This window comes from Carya illinoinensis, chromosome 6 (assembly GCF_018687715.1).
Source record: "Carya illinoinensis cultivar Pawnee chromosome 6, C.illinoinensisPawnee_v1, whole genome shotgun sequence".
In the NCBI taxonomy this organism is placed as follows: domain Eukaryota; kingdom Viridiplantae; phylum Streptophyta; class Magnoliopsida; order Fagales; family Juglandaceae; genus Carya; species Carya illinoinensis.
The window spans coordinates 11,190,549-11,212,621 of record NC_056757.1 but is presented as its reverse complement, the minus strand read 5'-3'; the positions used below and the strand labels follow the sequence as shown (position 1 = coordinate 11,212,621).

Genomic DNA, 22,073 nt, shown 5'->3' with positions numbered 1-22,073 from the left:
ACCATCCATACTTCTCACCATTAAACCCTAGTCTCAATTCACCCAAGTTCCATTTTGGGCTACACGTGATCAAGACCAAGCAAAGGAGTCCTATTGGTCAATTGAGGAGCAATAAGGAGATGATAGAACCCTTAGTGTGTGAGAGCTTGACCGAGGTCCCCAATACTAAACTGGCGCTTTCATTGAGAGTCTCATTGAGAGACTCTTGCTTGGTGGTATTAACTCAATCTATTATGAATTTGGTTGGGAGGTCCAACCATGGGTTTGTCACCCCTCTCTAACACTTGCTTTTGCTTGTCCCCCATTGTCTTTTTCCTCTTGCTTCTTCATGGTGGCCCTTTGGGTTGGTCTTGGGATGCCTTTTGGGCTTGGGGGATTTTAACCCTTTTAACACTTTTGTTTCGACCCTCCATGCACGTTCAAGAGAAGACATAATCTTTTGGAATATGGTCTATCGCTTATCTCAAGCAAATTCTTCCTTGAAAATAGAAGAGGTATCCCATACATTGTTGCCATGATGGGCATGAAATATTGCTTGATGACAATGCTCCAGTTTTCCAAGGTATCACCCGCGTTTGTTCTTATAACATTTTTGTAGCAATTTGTATGGTATAGTCTTTGCAAAGCCCAAGATATTCATGTGTGTCGGTGTTTCCCTCAAGTGAAAATTTGAGCCCAAGTGACTTATTGTAGGTTATTTGTTATGAGTGTTGTGGGCTGAATCTAAGCTATGAAGGGGGAAGAAATTGGGCCCAACTCGTGAGTAAGTATGCAAACCCAGCCCTCCTACCAAAACTATGTCGTTTTGGCCAAGGGATGAAATCCTAGTCTACTTCTTTCTTTTTCTTTTCTCTTTTCTTTTTTTTCGTCCTCCGCCCGTGACTTGCCGCACAACCTCCGATTGCCACCACCCCTTCTCCATGTGGTTGTGCATGTCGTCCCCACTGGCCAAAGCTCCCCAATCCGTGCCTTCCACTTTGTCCCTCTTTCTCTCTCTCATGGGTTTCGTCTGTGCCTCTACATGCCATCCACCATCGCCTGTCCAACTTAGCCATGCGTCTGTTGAGCAGTAGCCTCTCGTCTCGGTTAGCCACCAACTCCTCTCTTGCCCAATCTGCATCACTCCAAATCAGTCAATCCAAGACCCACTTAGTTGCATGGTCTGTTTAACGTTTTCTACCACCACCCGTCATGTGCCATGCATGCAACGTTTGCCTTTTCCCTTGTTCCACATCACCAATCGTAGCCATGCTTGCGATCTCCGAGCCCCAACCCTTGGCCTATAAATAGGCCGAGCCTCTCCACCCCCAAATCATCCCTCAAATAGGAAATATTATTTTTGACAAATTTATTACCAATTGCCAAATTCCATGTACACACAAACTTCTTTTATACTAAAGGTATATATTGATAACGAATTTGTAAAATGATTGTTCAACAATTACAAAACTTGTTATTAAAATGTTGTCGACAAGGGAAACGACAAATGTAGCTATTATTGTTTTGAGAGTACAAAAATAAAATTTGCAATTGGTTTTCTAAGGGAATGTTTTGTGAAAAAACTCCAGTATGCAAAGCGAGGCTCCCTTATTTCCATGCAACCGAGTCAATCTCATCCCTAGCTGACTTATACAGTTCAAGCCTCTTAGCTATGGTTGTTCTCCTTTCCATAAGTGTTGGGTCCTCATCCAGCATTGCTCCTAGCTGCTCCTTCTACACACACCAAAGAACAATCTTGTTAACTTCTTTTCAATCGTCCAAAGAAGTCTATTCTTATTTCTTTATTAGCACTAGGAAATGGCCATTGACCATGCCAACCCTTGAAAACGGCCTAGGATTTCTTGGTCCATGTAAAGAGGTTGTCAAACAATACTGTTCATTTTTTTTTTTCGGGTTTCTTATATGAAGTATAAACTATTAGAAATAAGTTGAAATAGGGTTCAAACTGTCCATATATAATCTTCTTGTTTATTCATCTATATATCTTATGTGAAAAATCATTCAACAAACTTTTCCTATGATAGGGGATCGAGGATGGAGGATTGAAGAATAAGGCACACAAGGATTTGAAAATTTTACCTCCTTCCTTCCAACTTGAGCATAATAGCAGCTGAGCAATGACTTCTTGGCCTCTCGAACTTGACAATAGACCACAGCCTTGGGAATAGAATTCTTTAGCGTATCACAAACCATATTGATGTAAGCATTCACATTTGAGCCTATATCAAGTATATTTCAGCACTGAATAGCTTGCATATTGAGAATGTGTACGTTCTACTACTTACAAGCCAGTGTTTAAACATATTACTAATTCCTATAAGATCCATTGTAGCCATAGAAAAAATCAAAACAAAAATACATATCTATGCTAGTTGATGTGCCGGGCTTCTGCATCAACGTACAAGAGTGTGTGTAGTGTTTCAGTAAATGGGTTTGCAAATAGATTTTCTGCTTAAGCATGTATTAAAATTTAGTTTCGGAACTAATGTATCTGAATTATAAGAAAACAACTTGCTTAAAGGAGGATCTTTATGTGCCAAAAAATAATCACAAATGGCATACCAATCCTCCTGAAATGATTATCCGAATAACGATCCATATTTGGAGCAGACGGGTTAGAGTTTTTCTCTGGCTCAAGATGAAGCTTCCGAAAAAATTCGACTGTCAGATAGCTAGACTCCATATCCACAAGCCGCAGAACTGTTTTCCGACTTGCGTCCCGAAATCTTTCCAACGCTTCTGTTGCAGCAGCTGCTATGTCAGACTGAAGTGTAGGGAATCGTCTTAATTCCTGCATTTGCCATATGTAAAACTGCATCAAATATGACAAATTATTGCCAAATAACTCATCAGGCAAGTTATAGACAAGCATGCATGCATATACTTACATGTATATATTTATATATATTTAAAAAAAGGTATCTGAAAAAGGAAAACTGGTCCAATTTTTTTCTTCGGAGGTGTGAATACATAAGAATAAATTCAGGCTTTAAACTTAAGATTACAACTGTTGGAATTATTTACTAGAGAAATAATAGTTGCAATCGTGAGTATGCAAGCGCTGCATAATCACTTTTAAAAAAATGAATAAATATGAGACTTATATAAAAAAATAATAATTTTTTAATAGTGAACCTCACACTTTTTTAAAATGATTGTATAGTATTTGCACACTCTATAACTGTAAGTTGCATTACTTACGATGGATGTTACTAATCATTCTATACCACATACTTTATTTATTTTAATATTATTTTTTATTTTATTTTATTATTGTTAAACTAATTGAATTGTTCTACTTATGATCCATACACCACATATTTGTTATAGAAAAAATAAAAAAAAAATTAAAATAGATATAATATATGATGTGTGAAAATAATAAGTAGAATTATTCATTACTTTAATAAGAATAGAGAGTTCAGAATGGGTCTCTATTCGAAGGGCATGGTGCCGAAAATGACCCTGGATAGTTTAAAAAAAGAGTTAGATTTGAGAGAGATGGTCAACGGTTTAAGATAAAAGGCCCAAAGGGTAAACATGAGTATGGGTATTGGCTTGGACTTGGAGAAATACAGGTTAATGCCTGTTGTCAAAGAGCAGGCCGTGGGCTCGACTTGGGCCCCGGAGTAAATGGAAAAAGAATGAAGCATGGGTGGCGGATCTCACGGAATGAAAAGGGGAAAATGAAAGCCCAATCAGGCTATCCAACGTAGAGATGACAGGTCAAAAATGCGGGACTCACATCCTTTGAAGTCAGGTCTTCATCCAGTGCAGTGAACAGTGAAAATGACATCCCACAAAAATCTTCTTGCTTGTTGGATGAGTTTACAGGGCTATCTAGCCTATGGACCTACCTTTGTGTATTCGTGGTAATTTCAATGCGACTTGATTTTTGAATGAAATATCGGATGGTCCCAACTTCAATTTGACAGCGGTGAACTTCTTTAACTTCATTATTAAACAAGATATACTAGATATTCCTCCTCCAGTGATACTTTCACTTCGTTGAGAAACCAAAAGCACACTTTTTGTTCAAGAATACATAGATTTTTTTTTTTTTATCACCGCTAATTGGGAAACATAATATCCGAATGTCATTCAATAATGACTTCCCAAACTGTGTTTAACCCATTTCTCCATCATCCTTGATTGTGGTAGCATCCACGGAGGCCCAAAGATACTTCAAGCTCGACAATCCAAGGAACCTAAGCTATACATCATGGCAAGGAAATTGAAGACACTGAAGAAAGACTTGGAAGGCTTGGAATGAACTAGTGTTTGGGAATGTGGAAGGCCTATAAGAAAACAACTTGAAATAATAAAGAGATCTATAGGATCTTTTATCTTCAGCTATTTGAGTTTGAGAATTGAAAAACCTACAAAAGAGATGAGAGATTTTCTGTAGAGAATGGACTTCTAATATTTTACCTTAAAACTTTATAGGTGAGTCTAATGGAAAACTCAAGCCCCTTTATATAGGTAAGACTATGGACCCTTACTTATTACTCCTACAACCTTTGTGCTACCCTCATTATTTCATCCTTAAAAAAATAACAAGGGTTAACCACTTTATTTATTTAAGGGCAATTACCTATGCTTGATCGATAAAGTAAATCATCTTAGATGAAGTGAACCACCATAGGGAAGACAAATAGTTTTCTAAAGAAACCAAAATTCTAATAAGGCCAAAATAACTCTTTCTTGGAGGAACTCAAGGGATTGTTGGGTGTGAAGGAGAGGGACCTTACTAAAGTGGAGAGGGATCGAAAAACTCATATGGCTGCAGAACTTGAGAGCGTCTCTTTGCTAGAGGAGATATCTTGGAAACAAAAATCAAGAGCTCTATGGTTGAATGAGGGGGATAATGTACCAAGTTCTTTCACCAGATGACTAAATCACATAGGAAATAGAGACGTTGATGGTAGATGAGGTGTCAACCTCAAATCAACCTAAGATCACGAATCACAATGCCATAGAGACGTTGATTATGAAATTTTTTTAAGAAAAATTCTCTTAGCAAGGGAATTTAGACATACTTATTTTGATGTTATCAATTCACTATAATAGGTGGCTCTAGAGGCTTTTTGAAGACATGGAGGTCTGAAAAGTGTTAAAATGTATGGTTGGTGACAAAGCTTCAAGATTAGATGGCTTCTCTATGGGATTTTTCCATACTTGTTTGGAAGTGATCAAAGATGATAAAAAGGGAGTTTTCCTTGAATTTTATGAATATAGAAGATTTGAAAAAAGCCTCAACATAACCCTCATTATTCATTAAAAAAAGGGCGTGTGGTAGAGGTAAAAGATTACTGTCCCATTGGCTTGGGGACTGGATGTACGAGATAATCTTGAAAGTCTTGGCGAATATATTGAGCATCATGGTGGAGAAGTTAATATCAAAGCCTCAAAATGCCTTTGTAAGAGAAACAAATTCTTGACTATATGCTTATTGCCAATGAATGCTTGGAAAGTAGACTCAAGTTCAAGTTAGGAGAGTCGGGGCTTCTTTGCAAGCTAGATATAAAAAAAGGCCTATAAAAATCAATTAGAGATTCTTGCTTTACATGCTCGAGGGATGTAGCTCTGGTATGAAATGGCGCTCATGGATCAAATATTACATTTCTATTGCATGCTTCTCTATCTTGATGAATGACATACTTATGGGTGTCTTTCAAAGCTCTTGGGGCATGAGACAACATGATTCTCTATCCAATTACTATTTTTTATTTTAGCAATAGATGCTTAAATGATCGCAAGTGTCATGGAGGGTAGTTTCTTATTTGGATTCACAACAAGGGAGACAAATAGTGGTCCTATCATCATAACTCATCTCATCTTTGCTGATGACACCCTAATCTTTTGTGGTGCTAGCCATGACTATATTCAAGCTTTAAGGGCTCCCATTCTTTGCTTTGGAGTTGTTTTTGGATTGAAGGTGAGCTTGGCCAAATCAGGGGTAGTTCTAGTTGGGTATGTTCCTAATGTAGAGAGTATGACTTCCATTTTGGATGGAAGATATCTTGCTTGCCAATGACATATCTTGGCCTCTCGTTGGGTGATCCCATTCAATTGATATCAATTTGGGATGATGGACTAGAAAAAATGGAGTAGAGAATGGCTAGTTGAAAAATGATGTACTTATCCAAAGGTGGCATGGTCACACTTATTAAACATACCCTCTCCAAATTGTCTACTATTTCCTACCACTGTTTCCACTTCCCATCAAGTTGGCCCTTCAAATGGAGCAACTTCAACGGGATTTCTTATGCGAGATTAATGATGAGTTTAAATCTCATCCGGTAAAACAAGCCACAATATGTTCCCTAATTTTATAAGGAAGATTGTGTATTTGGATTTTGCAAATTTTTAACAAGGCTCTACTATGCAAATGACTATAGAGACACCAACTAAAACGGGGGCCTTTGTGGAGAACCATCATAGATTCAAAGAATGTTAGAACATGGGAAAGATGGTGATTGAAATAGGTGAGTGGGCCACATGGGGTGAGGCTTTGAAAGTACATAAGAAGAGGATGGGATACATACTTTAGCTATACTCGCTTTAAGGTAGGTGATGGGTCCAAAATTAAATTCTAGCATGACATATGATGTGGCAGGAGGGCTCTCAAGGAAGCATATCCAGAACTCATGGTGTGGTAAGAATCAAGGAAACCTTGATCGCAGACCTGTTAGATTTATCTAATGGCACTCCCCAATGAAATGTTACATTCTTTTAGAGCCGCCCAAGATTGGAAAGTTGATGCCTTTTCGGAGTTCTATAACCTTGTATGCGTTATTTGTATGAGGGAGGAGTTTATAAGATTTCTTGGCACTAGCCTCTCTAAGAAATGGAAGTTCATCGTTCATTCCTACCAATCCATCTACCATGCACAATGCAAGTCTATTCCCGTGAAAGAGTATTTGGAAGACAAAGGTCCCCTAAAGGCAACCTTTTTTGTATGGAAGGCTTCCTTGAGAAAGATCCTCAAATTAGATAACTTGAGAAAACTCCAAATCATTATCATGGATTGATGTTTTATTGCAAAATTAAATTCTAGAATGATTGTACCGACAATAACTATACTGAAATCTTGCAAAGATTGATAAGTAAACAAACTGCTTACCTCTGTTTCAGCAATTGACTTCCTTACTAGTTCTTTCAAAACAATGTGTACCTGAGAAAGAGAACAGCAAGAAAATCAACAATAGAAGATTTAAGTGAAGTAAGAATTTTCTCTCATGAAGAGAACTACTCTCAAGAAAACAAAAGCTTTCTTGGTAGAAATACATCTCTAGGTCATAAAACTGTAGCGAATCAGTACCCATCTCCATTCAAATCCACCCTCTTGATAATCTTTGACCATCCCATAATGGATTATAGTCTTCAGAGAAGCCACCATACCCCAAAAAATATGGAGTGTAACACCTGGTGGTAAATGGGAAATCACAGTACCAGGGCCAATTATAACCTTGACTAGTTCTTTTGGAGTATAAGCCTATATGTGACTTGGGCTTTCCTTGGATAATCTGTTTAATTTAATAGATCTTAATCTTTAGTGCCCTAAGTTGGAGGCTTTCAAATATTGAATCCAATTATGTTTGTTCCATGTACAAATCAGTCATGGAGTGCAATATCAGGACAAGTACCTGAAGCCTTTACCATATCATTAAATGTTGATAAGGTCCTAATATCAGCTTTCTTCCCACCAATGCACTAAGAGCAATGAAAGCCCAACTTAATGTATGTCTTGAAACTCTTGTTGATATCTTGAGTCTTGATGTAACCCCCATTCACATAATTGCAAAACATAATAGATCAAAATTAAGTTGAACAATTTTTTCTTCACATTCAATGTATTCCTCATGCATGGAGAAACTAAGAAATTCAAAACACTTATTTTGTGACAAGTCATTTGACTATTTCTTCTTTCAAAATTCTTATACGAGAAACAGACAAAGAACAAAGCTATGCAAACGAGAGGAATAAGACTTGAATTTGAGACTGCCATCATAGAATAGAGTATGCTTAGAATGCTTCTCCTCCTCCTCCTCTCTCTAACTGTCTCCTACTGAAAAAATTATTCTTTTGTATAATCATCACAAGCATTCAAACAACCCAAGCTATCACATTATACACTTGTCAAAGGGAGTAAATAACAGGGAAGGGGCGAAAACACCAAGTATATTAAATGCATATCATAGTATTCACAATGTTACCTATTATAAGTCAAAAGAAATAATATCTTTATCAGAATCATACATGCAAGAAAGCATAAAATCATCAGCTAGAATATGGCAAAATAGAAAACATTACAGCATCCACGGAGGCTTCAGCTGGGCCTTTAAAGTAGCTGATAGATCCATCAATGAGTCTTCTGTATCCTTGTTCGGGAGCTATCAAATGGGGCTGATAACCATCAGCCTCAGATACAATCTTTTGAACATTTTGCAAAGAGAGATGACGATCAAAGGGGAGCTTCTTTAGAGCAGCTGGTAGCTGATGGTCAAAAACGCCATATATCCGATCTCCACCAGGGCGTCTAAAGTGGTAAGTAATTTTGTAATATATCATCTTTTGCCAATAGAACACACACACACATAAAAAAAATACCTTCAATAGAAATATTCACCCAAAACAGAAGAAAATTCAACTATATATCCCCAAATATTTTAAAGGGAAAGCAAAATTACACTCAGAGTTTTGCTACAAATCAGCCACTATTCACATCACACACCCCACACATATAGCTTTTCATAGAATATGGGAATGTTTTTAATTGGATTTACTATCCATCGGCTATTATTCATTTTCACACCACACACATATAGCTTTTTCATTGGGTGTAGGGGTGCTTTTCATAGGGTATATAGGTATTTTTTATAGGGTGTGTGGTGTGGAGTGGTGAATAGTGGTTAATTAGAAGAATTTTTCATCTTTCATAGAGTGTATGGATGTTTTTCATAGAGTGTGGGGTATGAATGGTGAATAGTGGCTGATGAGAAGAATTATTCTTACACTTAATGAGAAAGTGTGTATCAATTCGAGTTCAATACATATCCAATCTGCTGCAATGTTCAAACCATGTGATGCTACAAGATGAGAATTTTATTGTGTGATTTCTGAATGAACAATTTTTTGTTATAATTATGTCTTCTGCTTCTTTGACAAATGCTCTTTAGCAAAGACTTCTAGAATTGGTTAAACAGTACTTGGCAATGGCATTGGTGAACCGCAACATCCTTTCCCTTGTCTATTATTGACTTGAACAAATATAAAAGACATCAACTTTATTAAATAATAACAAGAAAAATAAAATGCAAGTGAACTACTATGTCATGCCTCTCTTGTAAATAAACCAATTACTCTCTGTGAGTCTCATGTCATATGTCATAAATTTGCATACATGCTATGTGACAGACGTGTTTGTATTGTGCATCAAGTTAAGCAAAATTACAAGCTCAGTTCCATAGATTAAAAATAAATGATAAGCTAGAACAGAAAAATAACTAAAAAATAATGTGTTAATCTGCTGACTGCTATATGAATTAGTGACCATAAAACGTCAGGGATGGTGACCAAAAGGGCAATTATTGCAATTGAAAAGTATAACAACTTGAGAACGGTTCAATCCCTTTAAGCCCTTTTTTCACTGATTATCGGATGTATTAAAATCCTCTTGATCATCAGTGAACTTCTTAAACTTGCATGCTTCTCTTTGTAAAAGGAAATTAAAGATAACCATGCATATTAGGAAAAAGAAAAATCTAGCCTTCATATGCATATAAGATGTGGTCAACTTCAATCAAGACTTCTTACACCAAGTCTGTGTACAATTTAAGCTAAAAAAAACTGTTTCTCCTGCAACTCTTGCAGTAATTAGCATGCCAACGTACTCTATGGGCATTGATTTTTCCCCTCAAAGAAAAGAACAAGTTCTTACAGAAGCTGGTCTGATGAAACACAATTCTAGCACTCAAGGATTTAAACCAACATCAAGGCCAGCAAAGTGTATCTAAAAATGAGAAAATAAGTTATCCAGGCTAATAGTGGACATATGGCTATTTGCACCTTAAAACATCAAACACATCTAATCTTTAGGTAAGCTTTTCCAAAGTAGATTATAATCTTCACTACTAGAAAATCAGGTTCAAAAACCCAAACAAGAATCAGATATAATTTTTATAAGCATAATCAAGTTTGTATTCTTTAAATCCTGCCGAATCATATCAAATAACAATGTCAATCAGAATTTGTACAGACTTTGTTTTGTAACTGAAACTGAAATAAATTCTGAAAAAAAATATATATATATATCATAAAATTTACCCTCCATCCAGATGTTCCTTAAATACCCGGTCAAACGCGCGACACAACTCTAAAGTAGTGTACAGCTGGGCCTATACACACAGGTGCACACTTCAAGTCAGTTACTAAATAGATTCTGGTTCCTATCCAAGAAAAATGATTTCCACACAAGTCCGATTCTTACCCCTGGGTCTACTGCAATAGGCCTTCCAATACGGTCCAACTCCGCATTAAGCTCATCAATGGTTTTATTTATCAAAACAATGATACTTGGTATCCTTTGCCTGATAACAATCTCCAAATGCTGACAAGATAAGAAAAAAGGTGAAAAAATGAGAGGGAATAGAGATTACACAATGATAAAAAGAGCTTATATATTCGATAAATTTTCAATATATCATAGAAAATAGCTGAAAGGAAATATGGATTAATAAGACCTTAGATAAAAGTTTTGCAAGAAACTCCGATCCCATTTTATGTGACAAGTGACCATACTCTGGACTTGTTTCAAAATATTCACACTCCTTTCGACGAGCTGAAATCATGTCAACATTTTTGTTGATATCAGCTTGTGAACGGTTCACAATTCCAACCCAGGGATGTTGCAGCCTATACGACCTTCCTTCAATAACCTTAAACATTTCAACAGAACAATTATCATCGACTAAAATTAAGCTAACAACTGGACTTAGTGTGCCTTTTCAAGAGACCAAAGATTCCATAGTGCAATATAAAGAGAAAAAAAATGAAAAGTACGAATAAATAAGCAAAACAAAAACATGGGTGAAGGTAAAGTTATTGCACTCATAAATCTAACATGGATCGTCAGATTAATCTATGCTGTAAAGTATCACTGAATCCATACATCCAATGCATTTGTTCCTTTGTCCATTAGATCAAGTTTTGTGAGTACGCCAAATGTTCTTTCACCTGAAAATACAAAAAAATGACACAAAAAAATAAATCTCTCCCACAAAACAAAAGTTTGATTGTTAATGAGGAACTCTGGCCTTAAAATTATGGGACCTACTTCATAGTACCTGAGGGATCAACTTCTTTAGCAAGTTTTATAGCATCTGACGTGGCAATATCTTGATTCGCTGGAGAAATAGCCAATATAATGCAGTTGGGCTGCAAAATCAGAAACGTCTGTTTGATGAACTAGCACATGTCAAAACTTTACTGCAGAGAAGTAATTTACTAAGCAAACTGTAATGAAGAGGGTCGACCATAGCACCCACCACCTCCCCCCCCCCCCCTCGGGGCGCTCTCTCCTTTTCACATGCCATGGCATGGAACGCCTAGCATAAAGTCAAACGCTATGCCTTGGCCAATAAAGTCAAGTTAAATAGAGGTAGCTGTATATTTAGTCCCTCCTCTTCCTGTTTGTGTGATATATGCAACAAATAGTTCTTTCTCAAAGTGTGCCTCTCTAGTCCGACATTTAAGCTATGGAATATGTGAGTAATATCTTAGCTTTTACCACGTGACACACTGCACTACCGAGGAACATATTTTAGACCAAAAAAATCCATAGAACAATTGCATGAGATCCAAAATTAGTGCTAGAGGTAAATCGCTTCCACTATATACTCTAATCTAGAATTTCTAACGCAAACAATTTTCTGCATCATAAACCCTTGCAATCCTAATATTAAATATGCTAATTAGAAGTATCAAATCATTGTAGTGCCGCAAACCTTTTTCTCTCTAGCTCCAGAGGCAATTTCCCTCTCTACCAAAAAACCCAAGATCCCTTCGTCTCAACCTAGAGGGAGGGAGGAGCATCTAGCCTGTCTAGCTCCTGTACAATTTCTTTTCCACCAGTTTTTTTTCTGTTTTTGGTCCATAGCAAGGAGAAACGCCGATCTACTGCTTTCTAACCCTCATTGACCTCCACGAGCCCCACCACAGGCCTCCTTAGCAGCCGATCTCCCTTGGAGTGGCGTGTGAGCCACACATTCGACTCAAAACCGCACATGTATCTCACGTGCCTCCACACCAATGGGGCCTCGTGCTGCCATGCACGGCATTTCCGGGTCCAGCGACCTTGGCTCCTTCGGACCCAAACATTCCTCTCTCTCCTAGCGCAACGCTTGGCTCCCAGGCACCACCACTATCTAGGGCAGTCATTTGCTGGTGATTCGGTTAATCTCCAGTTTGCTATCTCCCTATGTTGTTGCTTCTCCTAACCAAGGATCGTGGAAAAAAGGTAGTGGAAGTTTGTGGTAGCCAGTCCAAACTAGAAAAATGCAGCACACAACTCCTCACTACGACTTCATGCCATAGGCTTACAATCCATTTTTGAACTGCATTAAATCCACTTCAAGCGGCTTCTCCTTGGGGGAAATGGGTGGGGATGAAGTCATGATTCCATATCCTTCTTTTTTTCATTTTTTCTGGTGTTGCATTTGCTTGTTTAGGATGACTATTAGGGCCTCTCACCCTGTTAACTATTGTATCCTATAACTATTAATTTTATCTATAATATGCTTGTTTAAAAATTTTTTTTTAAAATTTAAAAGAAAATATAGGAACTATACCTTAAGTAGGAAATATGTAGTTAATGCAAGCTCTAAACCAAAAGTAAAAATTACTCATTTTTCTCCCGCCAATTAAGATTATTCATTAGTAAGAATGGAGGACTAGTCCCACCAAACCCATCTCACCGGATTTTGTCATAAATGCACAGGCACAATTGAAAGCAAAGACTCTTATTTCAAAGTAAAGCATTTCTACTTGGAAGTTGGCAGGTTTGATAAAAATACGTCAACTCAACATTTTTATCTTAATTTAAAATTTTTATCTTATTATTATAATTTTTTTAAATTCTCACACAAAATTTAATAAACAATTCAATTTTTTCAAATTTCAATTTAATTTTTTCAAATTCTAATTCAACTTTTTCAAATTTCAAAATAATAATAATACTCAAAAATAATACTTTAACCTTTCATCTTAACTCAAACTTCTCATCTTACTTATCAAACTTGCTCTTAAGTCAGTGAAATGGGAGAATGTGAGACTGTTAGGTGTATAAGGTTCTAATTGGAGTTTTGTTTTTCACTATAACGAAAGAATTACTACTTTCTTACTATTCATTTATTATTTTTTTTAATTTAATTTTTTTATTTTTTATTTCACTTACTGTTAATAAAGTGATTATTAGTAAAATTATATATTTTTTTAACTTTTTTTAATGATTAAGAATGTTAAAAAAAATATTTAAAAATAATAATAAAAAAATTAAAAACTTTACATACATTATAAATAATAAATAAATAATAATAAAATAGTAAACCCATCGTTACTTTTTTTTTTATGCCCTTAGAGATTGATTTGACCACTGTGCAGAGCTTAGGGTGGCTTTAGGAGCTGCCAACTACCCTAGAATAAGTTGGAGTTTCACATTTATTTCTCAGAACGCACACATTGTGGTTATCTCCTTTAAAATCACCTTTTTAGTGTCCGTCATACTTAAACCAATATGATAATTTGCTAAGAAGAAAGACAATTCACAGAGAAAATTTGTAAATATTAAAGTGTAGTTCCTGTATGGGTATAAGCGGGTTCAAAAAAAAAGTAAGGAAAAATTACATTATACACCACCAGCCACTGCTTTTGGATTATGACCCTAAACTACCAAAGTTTGGCAATTTACACTCTTATTAAGATCTAACCATTAAGACTATGCCACATGTCCTATTATTCATTAATCTTAACGAAAGTATAAAGTATAAACTGCCCAAATCTGTTAGTTTCGGGTGTCAGTAGCTACTTTTTCTAGTTTGGAGTGCAAGTTGAAAATCAGTGATAGTTTTTGGGTGCGAAATATTTTTCCGACGTGTATATATATATAATATATATATATATATATATATATAGAACTGTTATAAATATAAAGAGATTATATAAAATAAATTTATAAACTGATGTGGCTTTATAAAATTCATTAGATCTATTTTATAATAAAAATAATTTTACAATATGACATATTACGTAAAGCCACATCAGTTTATGAGTTTATTTTTATATAATTCTTTTGTAACTAAAGTATTTTCCATATATATATATATATATGGATATGATTATGGAAGGTCATCACCAAAAGTTTGATCACCTATTAAAGATTTGGTTGCTAAAGTGCAATTATGGAAGGAAGTTGAAAATTTTCCAGCATCAAATGTTAATTTCTAACGTCTAGACCCAAACTTTATAGGCTTTATAAGTTTGGAACACAAGCCCAATTTTGTTACAGCTAGAAGTAAGATTAGTTTATTGGGTCTTTAGCCTGTACCTATTACTTGAGAAGATAGGACTGGATATGAAATTATGGACTTAAATTCAAAATGGAGTAGGTTCAGCCCATTAGGCCCAGATATGGATGGAAAAGCCCAAGAATTTCCTAGCCAAAGCCCATTTGATTATTGGCTGTTAAATTCGTGATAATTGAACCAAAACCGTAAATAATAGCTGCAATTTCTGGAGATTGAAAACAAATTAACAGCCTCATCCTATCAAGTCCAACCCTTTTCCAGCTACTTCAAGTAGGTGGACACGTTTGTTATCAATAGAAGTAAAGAGGTAAGTAGCATGATCATACCCTTACATGTATGATAAACAATGTTTTTTTAAGTACTATGTATGTATGGCCATTTATTGAAATCTCGTTTCTACGTACCCAATCATGACATTATGAAAGTAAGTTTTAATGTTATGTTATTCTATGTTTTACATGAATCATGGTATGTTTTCATTTATGATTATGATAAGCTGTGTCATTATGTGTTCTACATGCATCATGCAGGTAAGAAAGACAAAAGGCAAGTTATGAAAGAAGCTTTAAGAATGGCCATAAGAGATGCATAGGGACCTAAGCATGGTCCATCATAGTATGTTATGATAAGTTATGCAATTTCCCATGTTTTACACGATACGAACACGAACCGTTAACACAATTTGACACCCCTACTATGAATCAATCCTGATTACTATGGAAGGTGGAATTTGAACAGTTTTCTCCATTATCTAGTGGCTTGTGCTCTGTGCATACTCATTCTGTGGGATTTTAGGGATATATGTTAACCATATCCAGAGGAGGTGGGTAAAAGCAATTATCTGAAGCACAAGGCTATCTGAAGCATGCTCCAAATTGCACTGTTATGGTGCATTTTGAAGGAGTCAAGTATACATAATTCTTATGAACTGAAATTACTAGCGTCAGGGCAACATTATTTCTTTCAAGGAGATGACATGGGAATGGAATTGGATCTTGTTTTCTTAATTTACCAAATTTGACCTAGCCTGCCTAATCCTTCTTCTCTAAATATATTATGTAGATATCCATCTCTGAACATGCCTTTCTTCCTCAATAAGTTTATGTCTTTCATCAAGATAATGTAAAGCATCCTCACCTTCTCTACATAAGAGCGAACCATGTTTTCAATATCTTCAACAATACTTTCTGATTGTCCCTCTGCAAAAGCCAAACTTTTGTCACTGCATATCCAAATGTGTAGATCGATTACTCCTAGAAAACAAAACTAAGGGCTCAATTGCTTTGTATAAAACATAAAAGTGATTACAGAAATTACCTACAGCAACCTTTGTCAAGCCAGGAAGATCAATGAGGGTTAAGTTTACAACTGCCAGACACACAAATATATACTTGATCATCAGAAAATCAAAAAATGCTGACTCAAGAAAAATTAAAAATCAGTTTATCTAAAAAGAAAATATGGTATATATTATATAATCAATGAAGAAAACTAGAATGTCTCCGAAAAAAAAATAAAGCAAAGAACTTAAAGAGCTCTTAATCGTGATGTCAACAAAGTTTTTGAGTCTACTCCTCTAGGACATGACATAAGTTCATCCATATGCCATTTGACAGTCGAAACATATGACAAATTTTGTAGGTGTGGGAAATGAGCAATTCACATGGTGTAGTTGGATTCGGCCCTACTTAATCATGGACCTTAACTTGTGGAAGTTGAAATGCCCTGGAGATTGCTCTTGGACATGGAGAGAGATTTTGAAGATGTGAGGTTTTTGAAGCAACATAAAGTTAAATCAGTAGTGACCAATGGCGTGTTGAGTTTACTATGGTTTGATAACTGGCACCCTGTTGGATCACTTGCCCATAGGTTGGGGAGGAAATGCATCCATGAATCCAGGCTTGGTTTGAAACGGTTGTTATATTTTATATAGTTATAACACTAAGTGACTATCAATGAATTCCAAGAAAGCTTCCGTTTGCATCAAGAATAGACGTTTTTAATGTAGTTGCTAGTAGTTTTCTTTTATTTCATAAAGTTCGAGTTGGTGTTAAGTGTACTTTGGTACAAGATTGAAAAGAATGCTTTGCATTCCAAGTGAGATGCCCAACAAGTCCCATGTCTTTCTTGGTAGGACCATGCTAGAATATTCCTCAGAGTGGAAATGGTCCCCACAGCCACAGAATTCTTTGGAGTGGCTATGATTGAGATGTGATAAATTCCATCTAATTTCTAACCAAAATGTCTATAACATGGCAAGGTTACTTGGACCAAGTATCCTAATAGAACTTTCATGGTAAAGAGTGCCTGAGAGAGCCTTAGGCTTTGGAGAACTGTGGTGAGTTGGAGCAAAGTTGTATGGTTTCATGGGTGCTTCCCTTACGTGCTATGTTTCTTTGGCTTTCCATCCATAGGAGGTTAACACGCAGGATAAGCTACTTGTCACGCAATTATCCAACAAATGAGGTGCAATGTGACAAAAAGTCGGACAATCTTGACCATTTATTATTTCCTTGAACTTTGCTGAAAGGCTTTGGATCCTTTAGTGATAGATGTACGCTGCCATGTGCCAACCATACCCGGGAAGAGAAAAACAAGTGGATGTCTGATAATTTCAAAGGCATGCCCCTAAAATTCGTGTTAGTGAAGCTTAGGTTTGCTGCCACAGTTTAATTGTTTTTGGTGGAAAGAGAGGAATTTAAGAATGTGTAAGACTTGCTCCAACGGTATTGCCAATGTGTTTTAGAATATTTTGATTTCTGTTAAAGCAAGGGAAAACTTTCTATGGCGCTTCAAATATTCCCAAGAGAATTGTAGCCTCTAGGATTCTGGGAAGACTCGCTGAGAATATCCTTGGACAAGGCTCTTGATATTAATGGCTATAGAGAGAGATGCATTTTCTGCACTCTACATGGTGGTGGGTGGTCTCTTGATGTGAAATACTGCTGCTTTCTTCACATTGTTGCTGGACATGTGGCTTGTGTGTGCTGTTCTGATAGGTTTTCTGGCCTATGATGTGCGGTAGTCTGGATAAGTCCTCCTTGTTGGGTTATGCAGATAATGGAATATTTGCTCTTTTGGTAGTTCTGGTTGCTGTAATGCTTCCTTCTTGTATCTGTGAAATATCTGCTAGTGTAGCTCCAGCAGTGGGATGTAGTCACCTTAAGTGGGTACCACACAAGGGGGTATCCGCCAGTCATGGTATATCTCTTATAATTTATCAATAGCATTTACTAACTCACCCAAAAAAAATTGTAAATCAGGTGGAAAATGTCAACACAAATAAGAACGAGTTCTGGTGCTGAGTTAGAATGAGTCTGAAAAAAACAATTCATTTGTATAGCTTGTCGAGATGATGTTAAGAAAAGGTGCAACTACAAACCATTTGGAGAATATATGCTCAGATGAATTGGAATGTTAGATATCTGCTTTGACTTCCCAGTAATACGATCTGTTTCGTCTTGGATCTCCCTACGCACCGCCGCTGTTTAAGCAAACAGGGCACACGTCATTTGGCATGTAATGTTGTAATGTTAGTCTTCCTCATAAAACTATATATGGCAAGACAAGTAACTGATTGATGAATAGCTCAGCAAAAAAGAAAAACAGAGTAATGCCATGTAAAGTCCATGCCAATTTTTATGAAGGGTCCCACTTTTTTCAGAGGTCTTGCACAGGAATTGCACGCCCTATGCTTGCACAAATCATTTCCCGAAAAAAAAAAAAATAAAGAAAACTGATTGATGAATAAACTTCATAAATGTAGAACCTCTTATTTTGGGAAAAAGAAAAAAAGTAAATGAATATTGCCAAGTACACCCTCACATCCATACAATCAAATGATTTAGCTGTTGATACCTGCTATATAGATCACAATTACTGAATGATTTAAAGATTTTGCAGGTCATATAAACATATACCCAACACTTACCATCCTGTTAAGAGTACACTGATATTAGCCTTAACAAAACTATAATTAGCAAATATAGTATTTAATAGAAGAAAAGTGTTTTTTTTTTTTTCTCAATGCATAAGCAATTATGACACGTAAAAACAAGTTAAAGAAACAAGTATTTGAATCCTAAAAGGTAAGTTTGACTACATGATAACCAAAAGAACCTATATGTCTCCAATGCCCTGAACCAACACTTGTAGCACCTTCACTTAAATGATGTTCAGGAGTAGATTGATAAACATTTCTCTTGTATTTAACAAGGTTAAGATAGAACGATGAGGGTAGGAGAAGTAGAAAAGGCAGTGTCAAAGATAAGGTCACCAGGAATTTTATCGTGACCATTTCTCGCTAGAAAATTTAAATGGATCTAAATGTTAGAATCTGATTCTTGCAACCAAACCCAAGTGATTGGAACGAACATAAATCACGTTTAAGTGTAAGCAGAATTAAAACATGGCATATAAGGGAAATTGATTTTAGGTTTATTTGTATTTTTTCTCCATGAAATACCACTTCATTCTCAGTTATATATGTTGACTTGTTAAAACTCAGAGTACCCTAGTTTAAACTTTCAGCATCGGTTGCCCCACTCTGTCAAAAATTGTTTTTAACTTCAAATAGGGACACATTAAAATATGAAATTACCTTCAATGCACAGTTAAAAGACTTAATTTTAATGTTAAGGGTATTTTTTTCTCTTTTTGTATATTTCCGTTCAAAATAATGGTGCATTTTTACTGGGGGAACAAACTACTACTGAAACCTCAAAGTGAAATCAAAATTTGGGCTAATGGATTCCAATCTGCACTAGTTCAAAGTTTATAGGTGTAACTGAGAATGAGGTAGTAGCTCAGAAAAAAGAGCGTAAGGAACCCCTACTTTTAGTTTTTTTTTTTTTTTTTTAACATTTGCGGCAGCTATAATGACAGCATTAGATAGTTTTTATATAAGCATACATCTCATATTAGCATGCCAAAAGAACTCTCAAAAAGACCCAACCTAATCTTCAATGCATATCTTCCTTGTCTCGAGACAGAACTTTACCTATGAATTTGGTAATACAAACATCATCATAAACGCTACCATAAGAAAGAATTACTATTGTTAAAGTGGACAGCTACTGTTAAAACATAGAACATAATTGTTTCAAATATGCCAAACAACTACCCACAAAAAATTGAGTCCACACGGATGGCATTCAGTTATTTAGATTTTAGATACTTCAAGAACGCACATAGTAAAAGTAAGCAAATTTCTTGTTCTCTTTTTTTTTTTTTTGAACAGTAAGCAAATTTTCATCATCACATTAGCACATAAAATGTTGAAGTTACAATCCAAGAGAAAATTGCAGCTTTTATTGAGAGTAACCATACCGAAATCGGTCAACCTTTTCTTTGGTGCGTGAAGAAACTCTGCATATTCAGATTGCCCCTTATCTGTCTTATGAAGTTGCAACACTAATGGCCTCCGCGTTACAATACCTTAAAATCAAAGAATTCAAACTAAGAACAAAATATTCTGTGCTTTTCCAGAGAGAACACGTCATTTGACCGTATCATACTACCATAACATTGGAAGGGGACTGGTACATTAGTGGCATGGTACTTAAAAATCAACAAGATGGAGTGCAATATGACTTGAAATAGAAAAAAGAGACCAGGGTCATTAGAATCATTAATTCCCAACATTAAGAAAAGTGGATGAAAAGAGAACAAACTCAAAACCTTTATGAATTTTTTTTTTCTTTATCTGGGAAACCGATAAACGATTGCCCCACTCAGAGTACTGAGCTTGATGCAATGTTCTACGTCTCAGCTGATATGAGCTTTGGTGACAAGGATACTACGAATAACTAGATCGAAAGTTAAAAATAAAAGAGAATAAGGCAAGGAACGAAATAAACTAAGTGTATGATTAAAAAGATCAGAGCACAGCATTGAAGAATTACCGGATCCACGAGGCAGGAAGTCCCTTCCAACCACGCTTTCCAAAACCGAAGATTTCCCCGAACTCTGATCTCCACAAACAAAACAAGCATTTTGATTAAATCCAACAAGAGGGGGAAAATAAGACGAAATTCAAGAGAGTAGAAACAGACAAAGGACAAACGCACAATGGCCAACGAAAAAACTTTAAATGAAGAAAAGGAAGTGGAAAGATGGAAACCTGGCCTCCGACAACAGCGACGGAAGGAAGAGCTTCCCATAGGGACATTCCCTCGCCGCCGTGATCGCCTAAGACGGTGCAGGCTCGCTGGATGCGGTTTACGAGGCCGATCAAGCTCTCCATTGTTGCCATTTTTGGATTTTGAAAGCGATCGAGGATCTAACCAGAAAGATCTTAGCAAAAGCGCTGGTAGGAGAAATGCAGGTGGGCTTTTGGTGGGAGAAATGTATGTGGGATTTTGGTGGATGGGATGATTTGGGATCGAGAAATGAGAGTTTAAATCCAATCACGGAATCGAAAATTGGGTTAGATATGCGCAACGTGAATCGGAGAGGGAGAGAGAATAAACCGAAAAAACGGTCATGGGAATATAGTCAGCATGCATAAACATTTTTTTAATATTTCCATTTTCAAAATATTTGTAAATTTTTTTGAAAAATCAAAATATATCCTAATTTTTAATCATAATTTTATAAATATAGAAAATGGTCCCTCCAAAATAATTATAATATCCATATACTCTACAAAATTTTATAAAATTTCAATATACTTAGAAATGTCTCTCCAAATTTTTTCCTATAATCTCATAATTTTGCATGATTTCTCTATATTATTTATTTTCAAGAATGTGATCTCACCAAAATTAAATCAAAACTAAGTTTAGGAGAAATAATAAACTTATTAATATGGATCCCAAAATTTTTTGTTATACAATATTATGCTTCTTAATATAGAATCAAAAGTAAAAATACAATAAAAATCATTTAAGGTTAGTGATCTATATGGAAAATAGTTGAGAGGTTTTATCATCTAGACTTCATTGAGAAAGAAAGAAAAAACTTATTTAAGGTCTGTATTATAGTATTATATGTTTAATGTGATACGGAAACATCTAGAGTTTACATGAAACTTAATAAACTAGCTTACATACTAGAATAAAATATGACATTCTCACAGACCACTTGATAGTTTATATGAAGTAAATAAATTCTAAATATTTCATTATAAGAATAATAATGGATGAATATTATTTCATGAAACATTTTTATCAAAAATCTGAAACATATATTAAGATATTATATTTTTAGAATTTTATTTCTACGTGTAAATTGTAAATTATCGAGATCTAGTTGTATATATATGTTTTACGAGTTTTGGATTTCAATGTGTTGCATATTAGAAAATTTGGCCCCCCTAAGAAAATTGTTGGTTCCGCCATTGAGGGTCATGCATTCGCTTTGAAAAAAATAGAGTCTACTGTTATAAAAACTAATTCTTTTCATATAAATCTGATATTTATTCACTTTTTTCAAAATAATTACAAGGCACTTGCACAATCACAATTGTAACTATCATTTCTCTTTTTT

At 35.6% G+C, this 22,073-nt stretch overlaps 1 protein-coding gene across 1 annotated transcript; it reads right to left on the bottom strand.

The window, feature by feature from the left end:
* Nucleotides 1–1,411: 1,411 nt before the first annotated feature.
* Nucleotides 1,412–21,031, bottom strand: LOC122313019 (phragmoplastin DRP1C). Its single transcript, XM_043127713.1, has 16 exons — nucleotides 20,707–21,031; nucleotides 20,489–20,552; nucleotides 19,914–20,021; nucleotides 17,968–18,069; nucleotides 15,903–15,953; nucleotides 15,723–15,784; nucleotides 11,349–11,439; nucleotides 11,174–11,238; nucleotides 10,746–10,940; nucleotides 10,493–10,612; nucleotides 10,330–10,400; nucleotides 8,317–8,542; nucleotides 7,127–7,177; nucleotides 2,563–2,791; nucleotides 2,080–2,219; nucleotides 1,412–1,713 (listed from the first exon to the last, which is right to left on the bottom strand). The coding sequence occupies exons 1-16, from the start codon at nucleotides 20,836–20,838 to the stop codon at nucleotides 1,588–1,590; spliced, it is 1,833 nt and encodes a 610-aa protein (XP_042983647.1). The 5' UTR covers nucleotides 20,839–21,031; the 3' UTR covers nucleotides 1,412–1,587.
* Between the last annotated feature and the right edge of the window lie 1,042 nt (nucleotides 21,032–22,073).